This window comes from Tachypleus tridentatus, chromosome 8, assembly GCF_004210375.1.
Source record: "Tachypleus tridentatus isolate NWPU-2018 chromosome 8, ASM421037v1, whole genome shotgun sequence".
Taxonomy (NCBI): Eukaryota; Metazoa; Arthropoda; class Merostomata; order Xiphosura; family Limulidae; genus Tachypleus; species Tachypleus tridentatus.
The window spans coordinates 152946976-152963851 of record NC_134832.1 but is presented as its reverse complement, the minus strand read 5'-3'; the positions used below and the strand labels follow the sequence as shown (position 1 = coordinate 152963851).

The 16876-nt window shown below is 32.4% G+C and overlaps 1 protein-coding gene across 1 annotated transcript in view; it reads right to left on the bottom strand.

The window, feature by feature from the left end:
- The window catches only part of LOC143223765 (casein kinase I-like), a 43494-nt gene extending 27009 nt beyond the window's left edge, over nucleotides 1-16485 (bottom strand). Inside the window, 3 exon segments of the mRNA XM_076452169.1 lie at nucleotides 2932-3038; nucleotides 12892-12946; nucleotides 16342-16485. Of these exon segments, the coding sequence (XP_076308284.1) occupies nucleotides 2932-3038; nucleotides 12892-12946; nucleotides 16342-16349 (170 nt within the window). The 5' untranslated portion in view covers nucleotides 16350-16485.
- Nucleotides 16486-16876: the final 391 nt, after the last annotated feature.

Below are 16876 nucleotides of genomic sequence, written 5' to 3'. Positions count from 1 at the left end.
TTCAACAGGATGTAACTACACTTTACATACACAGCCATTCATCTCTTTACTACTTTGTACCTGTTGAATAACCTGTAACCACATATTTCAAAGAAATTTCTGTCATAAAAATCATCTACATTTAACCATGTTTCAGTTACTCCTATTATATTAAAATCTTCTCTTCCAACCAGTGCCCTAAAGTTATCTATTTTATTTCTTACACTTCCAGCATTACAATAGTAACAGTTAAGCCAATCCTTATGATTTTTTATACTTATTTCCTATGTTAAACTTTCCTCTACCTCTTAATTTAGTTTATCTTTGCTCTCACGACTATCTAATCTTAGTTTAAAACTTTCCTTAGAGCTGAGTTAATAGCTCTTGCAAACATGCCAGACCCTTTACTACTTATGTGTAAACCATCCATTTCAAAATGTTCCCTCCTACCAATGAACTAATCCTACAAGTCCAACCAGCTAACCTTGCATACTAATTTTAGTTTAGCATTTAGCCCTACTCAAAATATCATCTCCACAATTAATTCTTGACAGTAGCCCTGACATTACAGCCTTTATCTCTAAATGATTTTATCAACCCCTTGTACTTATTAATTAGCTCCTCTGAGTCACTGTTCCATATATTGTTAGTCTCTACATGCACAACAAAAACTGCATCATTACTAGTCCCCTTCATTATAGCTCTTGTTCTTTCAGTTGTCTTCCACTTGTGCCCCAGAGTATCATAATCTAACTCTTCTCTCCCTATTTAACCCTACAGACTATTTTGTCTATATGACATATTAGAATCACCTGTAACTATAGCCTCCTTAAGTTCATATTGCATATCCTTTATTATTCATTCTGTTTTCACACCCTCCAATACTTCCTCGTCTACATAAACCAAGGGCTAAGACTTGTTGCTCAATAGAATAAGGTTTCTACAATTAAGTTCACTACTTTTAACCTTAAGCTCCTCTTGAAGTCCTGCTGTCTTTTATACTTTTTCTTTATTTCATCAACTTCATTCAGTTAAGACAGTCTCCAAATGTTTCTCCAACCTACAAACTCTACACGTAAATTGAACATTCTCACGACTAGCTTCCTCAAAAGTGCATACTATCCACAGTTTCCAATAAAATCCATTCATTGCACCCTTTGCACCCAAACCAGTGGGAATGCTTACCTCCCAAACTAGTCTTAACCACTGTATTATTTGTATAATTAGACACTCGAACCTATGATTAAACACCAGTAGCTTGTTGCTAATACTGTTAAGCCTAAATTTAACTATTTTTTACACTGCATTTATTAAATAAGACACTGCATTTGATTTTGTCTTACAATCTTACTACAAGTTAATTATAACTAAGCCTAAAAAACCATTATGTACACTACACCTAATTTAACATTATACTGTGTTACACTTCTAAAATCTAAACCAGTAGCTTATACCCAATATTTTAATCCCCAATCTTACTAAATCTTATGTCTAATGTATATAGAGTAAAAATAATAAAACCAAATAACATTTATAAATCTAGAATATTATAACTTAGTATTCTAATGTCTTCTCTTTTCAAATAATGCCCTCTATCTCCATATGAAGAAATAAAATTAAACTAATTTTCCTCCAATTTTGCCCACAGTACTTTAAGGATTTTTTTTGTTCTAGTTTCACATACTTTCATACTGAATGCATTCATTAACAACTGAATTCACACCAGTGACAGTGCTCTGATCTTATCCTAGAAAAATTGTGATAGGTAATTCAGAGCTGGCCATGTAGTATGGCAAATTAAAACTTTTAACAAGTTGATCCTTTTTTCCATCTTCCATGCACCATATCTGGTCATTCTATGGGGCATCTTGTGGATTATTTGCTACAGTCATGGTAGATGGACACCAGCTATACTGTGAATTCTTACTGTAAGCCTGAATACAGTGTAAACAAAACACTGTATTCCAACTATGGCAGAACATAGTATGTTTTCACAGTCATGTTGAAGCCTGATAAAATCTTTCTTCCACTACACTCCACATTTTTGTCTTTTATCATTGTTATTTATCTTTTCTTGTTTAATATTCATTATACTGAAGAAGGAACAAATGTCATATCATTGTATGGTATCAGATTTTGAGTTTAACAATGTGGTGAATGGCAGAAAAAATTGGGTCACCTCATTGCAAGAAAGTGGTTGGAGATTAAAAAAAACAGTCAAAAAGTGTTTCTTGTTTATTGTTATTTTATAAATTTTTAGTTTTATCCTTTTAGGGCACTAATTCATTTTACTGGGATAATAAAATGGAAGTTTTATTTGTATAACTATACTGTACTCTGTATAATATTACTTCACTAGCATATTGAGACCTGTTTATGTTACCTTCTTCAAAATGACAGCTCAAAGTATTAAGCAATTTCTGGTTTCCTACACTTGTTGCATATCATACTTCTATATGCATCATATAGAACATTACTAGCTGGAACATGCACCAAAGGTCCAATACTATAAATATGTTATTCATGTATTGAGAACATACAGAGATATCCCTAGCAAATAACATTTAGTCCAGATGAATCAGTTATGTTCAGAAACTGCTGCTGATAATAAGAACACTGATTCAACTTCCACTGTATTTACTGCAACCTTATAAAATATTTTATGAACACCTGATAGAACAGGTAAACATTTTCTGTCACTTACCCTACAAAACAAATGAAATTTATTGTCAGTTTCACTTGCTTACACCTGAATATGAAATATATATATTTTACTTCAGGTAAAGTACAGACATAACTTACTGTGTATAAGGAGTATATCACTGATTTCTGTTGTGTAGCTAATAAACAGTGAAATTTGTATTTTATATACACTCAATAGCATAACAAAAATATATATACTAGTTGTTACACAATATAGGTGGGGAATATAAATAGGTAAATGTTACTTACCGTATATGAGGTATACCCACACCTCCTTGCAGGATTTTGTATAACTTGCTTTCATATAACAACTGTGGGTGTCTAGCTTTTGTTGACTCAAGCTTTACTGCAACTTCCTGAAAAAGCACTGATAAATTAACTTTGTTTTATAACCATTCACTTTGTAAATGACTTCAACAATCCATATTTATTAATAACTGTCATTTACATTATAGCTGTGTCAAACTAAAACCAAACAGAAGTGAATCAAGCCTTAGCTGTGTGCATTGTGCGAGTTCACAAACATTTCATTATTTGTAAAATAAAACAGCAACTAATGAGTAGATTACTTACTTGGGCACAAAAGTATTGGTCAGAAATGTGAAAAATCATAGTTTTATTTTTTGTGCTACTGGTTTATAATGTGAATACAGTGAATAACACAAATAAAAACATGTTTGATTTAGGACATTCTATGGTTTGCAAAATGTTGACCAAGTTTTTCACATGCCAATACCAAATTATAAATGTTAAAAAAAAAACTTGCATGACTTCCTTTTAAACCAAAATGATTTTTTTCCAGATAATATTACATGAAAACCTCTTCATATGTCTCATCAAGTGGAGTGATCAGATTAACCACTTTTCACATTGAATCACATAATATCCACAGAAAGTCTCCACATACAAAATATTTACAAATACTTTAGTAATTTTCAGTTTTGTATAAATACAATTCACTCAGCACCATAACTAAAACCAACCCCAACTAATTACCTCTGTATATCTACTACACATACTTACCTTACATATAATATTATAATACACTCAAAACAAAATTACACCATACATAAATAATCTCTATTAAGGAGCATATGAATCACACTAGTACTGTTTTAAATTGTGAGAAAAGAGCTTCAACACATGAATCATACTAGTACTGTTTTAAACAGTAAGAAGAGGGCTTCAACACATGAATCATACAAGTACTGTTTTAAACTGTGAAAATATGCTTCAACAAATGAATCATACCAATACTGTTTTAAACTGAGAAAGTAGGGCTTCAACACATGAATGATACTAGTACTGTTTTAAACTGTGTAAAAAGGGCTTAAAAATGATTCATACCAATACTGTTTTAAACAGTAAGAGAAGGAATTCAACACATGACTCATACTAGTACTGTTTTAAACAGTGAAAGAAAGGCTTCAACACATGAATCATACCAGTACTGTTTTAAACTGCAATAAAAGGAATTCAACACATGAATCATACCAGTACTGTTTTATACTGCAATAGAAGGAATTCAACACATGAATCATACCAGTACCATTTTAAAATATGAGAGAAGGAATTCAACACATGAATCATACCAGTACACATGAATCATACCAGTACTGTTTTAATCTTTGAGAGAAGGGTTTCAACACATGAATCATACCAGTACTGTTTTAAACTGTAAGAGAAGGAATTGAAATAATGAATCTTACCAGTACTGTATTACACTGTGAATGAAAGGCTTCAACAAATGAATCATACCAGTACTGTTCTTAACTGTGAGAGAAGGAATTCAACACATCAATCATACCAGTACTATTTTAAACTGTGAAAGAAGGGCTTCAACACATTAATCATTCCCATACTGTTTTAAACTGTGAAAAAGCTTCAACACATGAATCATACCAGTACTATTTTAAAATGTGAAAGAAGGAATTCAACACATCAATCATACTAGTACTGTTTTAAAATGTCAAAGTGCTTCAACACAGGAATCATACCAGTTCTGTTTTAAACAGTCAAATAAGGAATTCAACGCAGGAATCATACCAGTACTGTTTTAAACTGTGAGAGAAGAGCTTCAACACATGAATAATACCAGTACTGTTTCAAACTGAGAGAGAGGGACCTCAGAACATGAAATATAGAAGTACTGTTTAAAACTGTGAGAGAAGAGATTCAACACATGAATCATACCAGTACTGTTTTAAACTGTGAGGGAAGGGCTTCAACACATGAATCATACCAGTACTGTTTTAAACTGTGAGGGAAGGGCTTCAACACATCAATCATACCAATACTGTTTTAAACTGTGAGAGAAGGGTTTCAAGACTTGAATCATACCAGTGCCATTTTAAACTGTGAGATAATGGCTTTAACACATGAATCATACCAGTACTGTCTAAAACTGTGAGAGAAAGGCTTCAAGAAATGAATCATACCATTACTGTTTTAAACTATGATAGGAGGAATTCAATACATGAATCACACCAGTACTTTTTCAAAATGTAAGAGAGCTTCAACACATGAATCATAGTAATACTGTTTTAAACTGTGAGATAAGGAATTAAACACTTCAATTATACCAGTAGTGTTTTAAACTGTGAGAGAAGGGCTTGAACACATGAATCATACAAGTACTGTTTTGAACTGTGAGAGAAGGGCTTCAACACATGAATCATACCAGTACTGCTGTAAACTGTGAGAGGAGGAATTCAACACACGAATCACACCAGTACTGTATTATACTGTCAATGAAAGGCTTCAACAAATGAATCATACCAGTGCTGTTTTAAACAGTTAGAGAAGGAATTCAACACCTGAATCATACCAGTACTGTTTTGAACTGTGGGAGAAGGGTTTCAACACATGAATCATACCAGTACCATTTTAAAATGTGAGAGAAGGAATTCAACACATGAATCATACCAGTACTCTTTTAAACTGTGAAAAGAGAACTTCAACACATGAATCATACTAGTACTGTTTTAAACTGAGAGAAGGGCCTCAATACATGAATCATACTAGTACTGTTTTAAATTGTGAAAGAATGGCTTCAACACATGAATCATACCCATACTGTTTAAAACAGTCAGAGAAGGAATTCAACACATGAATCATACCAGTTCTGTTTTAAACTGTGAAAGGAGAACTTCAACACATGAATCATACCAGAACTGTTTTAAACTGTGAGAGAAGGAATTGAACACATGAATCTTATCAGTACTGTATTACACTGTGAATGAAACGCTTCAACAAATGAATCATACCAATACTGTTTTAAACTGTGGGAGAAGGAATTCAACACATGAATCATACCAGTACTGTTTTGAACTGTGAAAGGGCTTCATAAACAACAGTGAGAGAAGGGGTTCAACACACGAATCATATTGGTACTGTTTTAAACTGTAAGAGAAGAGCTTGAACACACAAATCATACTAGCACTGTTTTAAACTGTGAGAGAAGAGATTCAACACATGAATCATACCAGTACTGTTTTAAACTTTCAGAGAAGAAATTCAACACAAGAATCATACCAGTACTGTTCTTAACTGTGATAAAAGTGCTTCAACACATGAATAATACCAGTCATGTTTTAAACTTTCAGAGAAGGAATTGAACACATGAATCATACCAGTACCATTTTAAAATGTGAGAGAAGGAATTCAACACATGAATCATACTAGTACTGTTTTAAACTGTGAAAGAACTTCAACACATGAATCATACCAGCACTGTTTTAAACTGTGAGAGATGGACTTCAACACATGAATCATACCAGTACTGTTTTAAACAGTGAGAAAAGCTTTAACACATGAATCATACCAGTACTGTTTTGATCTGTGAGAGAAGGGTTTCAACACATGAATTATACCAGTACCATTTTAAACTGTGAGAGAAAGGCTTCAACACATGAATTATACCAGTACTGTCTAAAACTGTGAGAGAAAGGCTTCAACACATGAATCATACCAGTACTGTTTTAAACAGTGAGAGAAAAGCTTTAACACATGAATCATACCAGTACTGTTTTAAACAGTGAGAGAAAAGCTTTAACACATGAATCATACCAGTACTGTTTTAAACTGTGAGAGAAAGGCTTCAACACATGATTCATACCAGAACTGTTTAAAACTGAGAGAAAGGCTTCAACACATGAATCATACCAGAACTGTTTTAAACTGTGAGAGAAGGAATTGAACACATGAATCTTACCAGTACTGTATTACACTGTGAATGAAAGGCTTCAACAAATGAATCATACCAATACTGTTTTAATCTGTGAAAGAAGGAATTCAACACATGAATCATTCCAGTACTGTTTTAAACAATCAGAGAAGGAATTCAAGAAATGAATCATAACAGTACTGTTTTAAACTGTGAGAGAAGGACCTCAACACATGAATCATACTATTACTGTTTTAAACTGTGAGAGAAGGGCTTCAACACATGAATCATACCAGTACCATTTTAAAATGTGGGAGAAGGAATTCAACAAATGAATCATACCAGTACCGTTGTAAACTGTGAGAGAAGGATTTCAAGACATGAATCATACCAGTACTGTTTTGAACTGTGAAAGGGTTTCATAAACAACAGTGAGAGAAGGGCTTCAACACATAAATCATAACTGTACTGTTTAAAACTTTGAGAAAGGCTTCAACACATCAATCATACCAGTACTGTTTTAAACTGTGAGAGGAGGAATTCAACACACGAATCACACCAGTACTGTTATAAACAGTAAGAGAAGGAATTCAACACATCAATCATACGAGTACCATTTTAAAATGTGAGAGAAGGGTTTCAACACATGAATCATACCAGTACTGTTTAAAACTGTGAGAAAGAGGCTTCAACACATGAATCATACCAGAAATGTTTTAAACTGTGAGAGAAGGAATTGAACACATGAATCTTACCAGTACTGTATTACACTGTAAATGAAAGGCTTCAACAAATGAATCATACCAGTGCTGTTTTAAACAGTTAGAGAAGGAATTCAACACATGAATCATACCAGTACCATTTTAAAATGTGAGAGAAGGAATTCAACACATGAATCATACTAGTACTGTTTTAAACTGAGAGAAGGGCCTCAATACATGAATCATAACTGGTACTGTTTTAAATTGTGAAAGAAGGGCTTCAACACATGAATCATATTGGTACTGTTTTATAGTGTGAGAGAAGGAATTCAACACATGAATCATACCAGTGCTGTTTTGAACTGTGAGAGAAGGGCTTGAACACATGAATTATACCAGTACTGTCTAAAACTGTGAGAGAAAGGTTCAACAAATGAATCATACCAGTACTGTTCGTAATTGTGATAGAAGGTCTTCAACACATGAATGATACCAGTACTGTTCGTAATTGTGATAGAAGGTCTTCAACACATGAATGATACCAGTACTGTTTTAAACTGTGAGAGAAAGGCTTCAACACATCAATCATACCAGTACTGTTTTAAACTGTGAGTGAAGAGCTTCAACACATGAATCATACCAGTACTGTTTTAAACTGTGAGAGGAGGAATTCAACACATGAATCACACCAGTACTGTTATAAACACTAAGATAAGGAATTCAACACATGAATCATACCAGAACTGTTTTAAACTGTGAGAGAAAAAATTGAACACATGAATCTTACCAGTTCTGTTTTAAACTGTGAAAGGAGAACTTCAACACATGAATCATACTAGTACTGTTTTAAACTGTGAAAGGAGAACTTCAACACATGAATCATACCAGCACTGTTTTAAACTGTGAGAGATGGACTTCAACACATGAATCATACCAGTACTGTTTTAAACAGTGAGAAAAGCTTTAACACATGAATCATACCAGTACTGTTTTGATCTGTGAGAGAAGGGTTTCAACACATGAATTATACCAGTACCATTTTAAACTGTGAGAGAAAGGCTTCAACACATGAATTATACCAGTACTGTCTAAAACTGTGAGAGAAAGGCTTCAACACATGAATCATACCAGTACTGTTTTAAACAGTGAGAGAAAAGCTTTAACACATGAATCATACCAGTACTGTTTTAAACTGTGAGAGAAAGGCTTCAACACATGAATCATACCAGAACTGTTTAAAACTGAGAGAAAGGCTTCAACACATGAATCATACCAGAACTGTTTTAAACTGTGAGAGAAGGAATTGAACACATGAATCTTACCAGTACTGTATTACACTGTGAATGAAAGGCTTCAACAAATGAATCATACCAAGACTGTTTTAATCTGTGAGAGAAGGAATTCAACACATGAATCATTCCAGTACTGTTTTAAACAATCAGAGAAGGAATTCAAGAAATGAATCATAACAGTACTGTTTTAAACTGAGAGAAGGACCTCAACACATGAATCATACTATTACTGTTTTAAACTGTGAGAGAAGGGCTTCAACACATGAATCATACCAGTACCATTTTAAAATGTGAGAGAAGGAATTCAACAAATGAATCATACCAGTACCATTGTAAACTGTGAGAGAAGGATTTCAAGACATGAATCATACCAGTACTGTTTTGAACTGTGAAAGGGTTTCATAAACAACAGTGAGAGAAGGGCTTCAACACATGAATGATAACTGTACTGTTTAAAACTTTGAGAAAGGCTTCAACACATCAATCATACCAGTACTGTTTTAAACTGTGAGAGGAGGAATTCAACACACGAATCACACCAGTACTGTTATAAACAGTAAGAGAAGGAATTCAACACATCAATCATATGAGTACCATTTTAAAATGTGAGAGAAGGGTTTCAACACATGAATCATACCAGTACTGTTTAAAACTGTGAGAAAGAGGCTTCAACACATGAATCATACCAGAAATGTTTTAAACTGTGAGAGAAGGAATTGAACACATGAATCTTACCAGTACTGTATTACACTGTAAATGAAAGGCTTCAACACATGAATCATATTGGTACTGTTTTATAGTGTGAGAGAAGGAATTCAACACATGAATCATACCAGTGCTGTTTTGAACTGTGAGAGAAGAGCTTCAACACATGAATCATACCAGTGCTGTTTTGAACTGTGAGAGAAGGGCTTGAACACATGAATCATACTAGTACTGTTTTAAAGTGTGAAAGAAGGGCTTGAACACATGAATTATACCAGTACTGTCTAAAACTGTGAGAGAAAGGCTTCAACAAATGAATCATACCAGTACTGTTTGTAATTGTGATAGAAGGTCTTCAACACATGAATGATACCAGTACTGTTTTAAACTGTGAGAGAAGGAATTCAACACATGAATCATACCAATGCTGTTTTGAACTGTGAGAGAAGGGCTTCAACACATGAATCATACTAGTACTGTTTTAAAGTGTGAAAGAAGGGCTTGAACACATGAATCATACCAGTACTGTTTTAAACAGTGAGAGAAAAGCTTTAACACATGAATCATACCAGTACTGTTTTAAACTGTGAGAGAAAGGCTTCAACACATGAATCATACCAGAACTGTTTTAAACTGTGAGAGAAGGAATTGAACACATGAATCTTACCAGTACTGTATTACACTGTGAATGAAAGGCTTCAACAAATGAATCATACCAATACTGTTTTAATCTGTGAGAGAAGGAATTCAACACATGAATCATTCCAGTACTGTTTTAAACAATCAGAGAAGGAATTCAAGAAGTGAATCATAACAGTACTGTTTTAAACTGTGAGAGAAGGACCTCAACACATGAATCATACTATTACTGTTTTAAACTGTGAGAGAAGGGCTTCAACACATGAATCATACCAGTACCATTTTAAAATGTGAGAGAAGGAATTCAACAAATGAATCATACCAGTACCATTGTAAACTGTGAGAGAAGGATTTCAAGACATGAATCATACCAGTACTGTTTTGAACTGTGAAAGGGTTTCATAAACAACAGTGAGAGAAGGGCTTCAACACATGAATGATAACTGTACTGTTTAAAACTTTGAGAAAGGCTTCAACACATCAATCATACCAGTACTGTTTTAAACTGTGAGAGGAGGAATTCAACACACGAATCACACCAGTACTGTTATAAACAGTAAGAGAAGGAATTCAACACATCAATCATATGAGTACCATTTTAAAATGTGAGAGAAGGGTTTCAACACATGAATCATACCAGTACTGTTTAAAACTGTGAGAAAGAGGCTTCAACACATGAATCATACCAGAAATGTTTTAAACTGTGAGAGAAGGAATTGAACACATGAATCTTACCAGTACTGTATTACACTGTAAATGAAAGGCTTCAACAAATGAATCATACCAGTGCTGTTTTAAACAGTTAGAGAAGGAATTCAACACATGAAACATACCAGTACCGTTTTAAAATGTGAGAGAAGGGTTTCAACACATGAATCATACTAGTACTGTTTTAAACTGAGAGAAAAGCCTCAATACATGAATCATACTGGTACTGTTTTAAATTGTGAAAGAAGGGCTTCAACACATGAATCATATTGGTACTGTTTTATAGTGTGAGAGAAGGAATTCAACACATGAATCATACCAGTGCTGTTTTGAACTGTGAGAGAAGGGCTTGAACACATGAATCATACCAGTGCTGTTTTGAACTGTGAGAGAAGGGCTTGAACACATGAATCATACCAGTGCTGTTTTGAACTGTGAGAGAAGGGCTTGAACACATGAATCATACTAGTACTGTTTTAAAGTGTGAAAGAAGGGCTTGAACACATGAATTATACCAGTACTGTCTAAATCTGTGAGAGAAAGGCTTCAACAAATGAATCATACCAGTACTGTTTGTAATTGTGATAGAAGGTCTTCAACACATGAATGATACCAGTACTGTTTTAAACTGTGAGAGAAGGAATTCAACACATGAATCATACCAATGCTGTTTTGAACTGTGAGAGAAGGGCTTCAACACATGAATCATACTAGTACTGTTTTAAAGTGTGAAAGAAGGGCTTGAACACATGAATCATACCAGTACTGTTCAAAATTGTGAGAGAAAGGCTTCAACACATGAATCATACCAGAACTGTTTTAAACTGTGAGAGTAGGGCTTCAAGACATGAATCATACCAGCACTGTTTTAAACTTTTAGAGAATGATCTTTTTCCTGTAGTTGAACCCAGCACATAAAGTAAGTCTCACAGTTAACACCTTTATCCAGTCGTTGAAGTTATGACAAAGTAAGTCTCAGAATTAACCTATTTTACATGTTTTGAACTCAGGACTTACAGTACAATCAAATTGCAAAAACTTTAAAAAGAGAGAGAGAGAATCTTATTTAAGTAATGAATATTGAATGGCATATATACATAACAAAATTTAAAATTTGAATAACAAAAATACATGTATAATTCAAACTGTCACACAACATTCAAGAGGTTCAACACACAAAGAAAAATAAAACTGTACAGCATGGTACATGAATGAAAAAGCAAAGTTACAGAAACTATGCCAAATGTTTAAAGCCAGTGGAAAATTGACATAGGAATAAAGATGCACTTGCCTTATATCAGCATTTCAACTGATAATTTATTACAAACTTATACAAAATAAATTTATAATGTTAGAAATTTGTTACAATATTTTAAATGTCAACATTTTGATAATTTGGAATTGAATTTATAAATAATGATAAATTTTATGATACACATTTTAATGTACTTTTTAACCATGAATAAAACTGTGATTTATGTAAACCAGCTTGTTATTTTCTTTATAACTGCATGTTAAAACTTTAACATTTTGGAAAGACCCCTGTTTACTGTATTGTCCCAGAATCCTGGGTTAATTGCAGGACTAAAATGGATTTAACTCATCTAAATCAAATGACAGCTCATTAAAATCTTCTATATAAAAGGCAAATAGAAAGGAGTGTGACTGGGAAGGTAGAAGATTAAAGTTTGTACCTTAGGGATGTACAAGTCATTTCCAGTTAGTCAATATTATTAATACTTGTTTGTAGAGTGAATAGTCACTCATCCATTTAATACAGTGATGTAAAACCAAACATCTTTTACATATACTGATGAGAACAATATGTATTTAATGAGTTCATATGCAGATAACAAGCTGTATATTGATAAAAAGTCTACTGTACACCTTAAACTTTTAATCATAATAATCAAAGGAAATCATTCAAAATAAGAAATAACATAAATCTGGTAAAATCAAAAATGTTTTCAAAAATTCTCAAGCTTCAACTGTTACATACTTGAACTAAGAGCAAGTCAAGTAAGCAACAACTGCCAAACGTGATGATGATGGAGCTAAATATAGAGAAAAGTGATAAACTGTGTTATACCCCGTTTTCTGTGTGAAGATTGATTTACAGCAATTAATACATGTCCTCTCCCTCCACAGAATGCTAGCCACATTCCAAAAAGCAACTTTATCTGCAAACAAGTTATTTTCTATTAAAAGAAAACTTTTAAGCACTTATGGTTAAGAATTTACATGATACCACCAGAATAGTGTAACAAAATTGATTTTAAAGAGTGTCGCACCTGCCTATGGAATTACATAAAACTGGTTTTAAAATATGACATCTTACCTCCAGAATCATATAACAAAACTGATTTTAAAATGTCAATCTTATCTCCAGAATCATATAACAAAACTGATTTTAAAATGTCAATCTTACCTCTAGAATCATGTAACAAAACTGATTTTAAAATTCCATATCTTACCTCCAGAATCATATAACAAAACTGATTTTAAAATATGACATCTTACCTCCAGAATCATATAGCAAAACTGATTTTAAAATGTCAATCTTACCTCCAGAATCATATAACAAAACTGATTTTAAAATGTCAATCTTACCTCTAGAATCATGTAACAAAACTGATTTTAAAATTCCATATCTTACCTCCAGAATCATATAACAAAACTGATTTTAAAATATGACATCTTACCTCCAGAATCATATAACAAAACTGATTTTAAAATGTCAATCTTACCTCTAGAATCATGTAACAAAACTGATTTTAAAATTCCATATCTTACCTCCAGAACCATATAACAAAACTGGATTTGAATAGTATGACGTCTCATTTCTGTATATCATAAATAACAATACTTAAATACATTATGTTTTCAACTACATGCTTCAATTTATTTTTAAATATATAAAGTGATATAAGCATTACATTAATGAAGCTTCATATACTGATTAAGGCAAATGTTCAAGTGCAAAAAATCTGAGCAAAACAAAAAGTTGAACAATCTATTTTAAATATCATAGCTTTCACAAGATATTCAATGTCATATATGAAAAAAAAACCTTTATGAGAAATATTAAAACTCAATAGAATAGGAAAATTAATAACTGTTAAGTACATGTCAATAATTATTTACTGTACCTCAAACCTGACAGTTAATGAGAGTGAGAATGCCTTATAAATCTCCAGACAGGATTATAAAGTATATCAGTAGAAGTTATATGTAATGTTTATATATACATACGTGTATGTGTGTGAAAATCTAAAGGACTTATTCAGAATAACATTACTTCTACAAATATCCCAGACATTTCATGGATTAATTAAAACATAGGAGTTTCATACATGTACATTCTCATTATGAGTACATATATTGTAAAGAAAACTACTACATATATCTTGGACATTGGCTAGTTTTGGTAAGAATACTCCAGATGTGTCAAAGCATTGAAACTGATCAACAGTCTTCAACACTTGTTTATTTATGAGCAAATAAAGAAAGTATACTTCACTAGCCTGAACCAAGTAATTATATAATGTTCAAGTCCCACTAGGTATAACTTAGTGTACTTTTATAAGATAAAAAACAACTTTTGCTGATCTATTCCCAAATGGTACATAGTCGTAATATAAGGGGATAAGGAATATTTGCAAGTTTTCATTTAGTCCTGAGAACATGAAGGGAAGAAGCTGGAGAAATATGTAAACTTTTACATGTAGAAAAGTACACGACAATTTTATCATGGTGATTACATGTCCTTAGAAAATTCATATTGTAAGGCTCATCACAACTATAAAATTCATAATGAGATGTGAATGAAACTAAAACTAGGCCACAAAGACACTTCTGGAAGACATCAACACCCAAGACAACTTGATGAACAGTAAAGAGCAAAAAAAATCCACAAACTGAGAAGCAGATGTAACCTGAAAGCACTGTTAAACCTGTACCAGAACCAAGTGTTGAATTGTAGATAAGAGGACATCTCACACAGGCTACTGTAGGAACATCTCCCAGAGAGAAGATGAAAAGTAAGTTTGTAGGGACTTTAGATGTGAAGTTTCAGCACATTACTGAAGATATCATAAAACATGCACATTAAACTATGAGATCATTCCAATACAGATATTCTGGGTAGAATAGCAGTTCCCAATATATGGTTTATAAACTCTTTTCAAGCAATACTTGAAAAATCTACATAATTAAAGAAGAGAATTATCAACATAATATGTAGATCCCATAGTTAATCTCTAAAATAACAACTCAGGCAGTCCTCACAAACAAAAGTTTGAAAATCACTCATGTGGAGAGATCACTACATGTACAAAAGGTTTAAACTCAACCAGTAAATTTGAAACAGTTCACGGATCATAGCACCAGATGATGAGAGATGTAAGACTATTTAAAATTCAATATTCCTGTCTGACAACTTTAGATGTGTATAAAGCAGCTACTTGTTTGAAATTTATACTAAAGACTATTTAGGATTCTGTAGGTTATAAGCTAACAGTCTTATTACTGCCTGTAGCACCACCAGTCATTATAAAATAAATTCAAAATGTTGTTAAGATCAAACAATATCAAATAAGGAATAAATTTTATGGTCATACAAAACAAAAATATTTATGTATCAAGTTACAAGAAAAATATGAATGATCTTGGAATGTAGTCATTCATATAGTTAAAGCACTGATATTCAGAATAACCTGGAGAAAATAAAGCATGAGTATTTGGAGAAAGTAACAGCCATTCACAACAGATAAAAAAAAATTGTGAAAATGTCAAAAATATCTGAACAGTAACAATAAGACTGAACCACAATCAATGCACAAAGGTAAATTAACTTCATATGAACAGGAATAAGCTGACATTTTAATATCACAGTGATTAAGTGAAAACTGTTATATATTAATTAAAACATCACATTATAACAAACATCTAAAAAAACATTCAAAATATAGCTTTCTTTTAACTTGAGTCATTTTCCGCTCAACTTCGATGAAAGTGTAACTGGTAATGAAAAGCTAATTTACCTTTGCACAGGTAAGAACTTCCTTTCTTCTTGTTTATTAAATAACAGCTAATGGAATGTTTACTCTACATAATAATCCTAAAAGTATTATGACGACTTGTTAAAAATTTAAGATTTTCGTCCCTTATTAGATTACTAGCAATATACAATAAATAAAAAATATATCTAAACATTAATATTAATTCTTAAATTATATCAGCAATATTCTACACAGTGATAATATTTTAATAATAATTAGGTCAGCTACGGTAACTTGTGAAAGTTACAGATTTTATCTTGGAAAAGCAAGTCTTTCCATATCCAAAAATTCAAACACAAAAAGAAGAATTAGCAAAAACAAGAACACCAAATTTTGCATGTTAAAAGCCTTTGTTACAGTTGAATATAACTGATATAATAAGACCTAACCTCGCCATTTGTGATGTTGATGCCAAGATAAATATCCCCAAAACTTCCACTTCCTATCTTTCGTATAAGTCTGTACTTCGCTCCAACAATAAAGTCTGATCTTGACGAACTTCCTGCACTCGCCATTTCCTCACACGAAATGTATCAATCAAAAACTCAAATTCTAACTCTGGAAATACAGAAAACTTTAACAACAATCTTACTAAGCAGTAACAAATTCAACCTAGTTTAAGCTAACCCTGATGCCACCATTATCATCATATATGACGTCACAACAAGTTTTAAGAAGGCATTATGGGATATCTACTTTTGTGGCTATTTACCATTGAAATTTCATAGATTGTCCTTAAAAAATAAAAAAGCCAGTCTTTATTATATATTACGAATTTTTCTTTAACCTCAAATTGGTAAGTGTTATATTACATTTTAAGGTCAATAACTGCAGTTTTATTCAAAATGAAATGCAATAAATATACATCTTTTGTGAAAAAACACAAACATTATTTTTCAACGAAGAAGTAAAATTTAAATATAA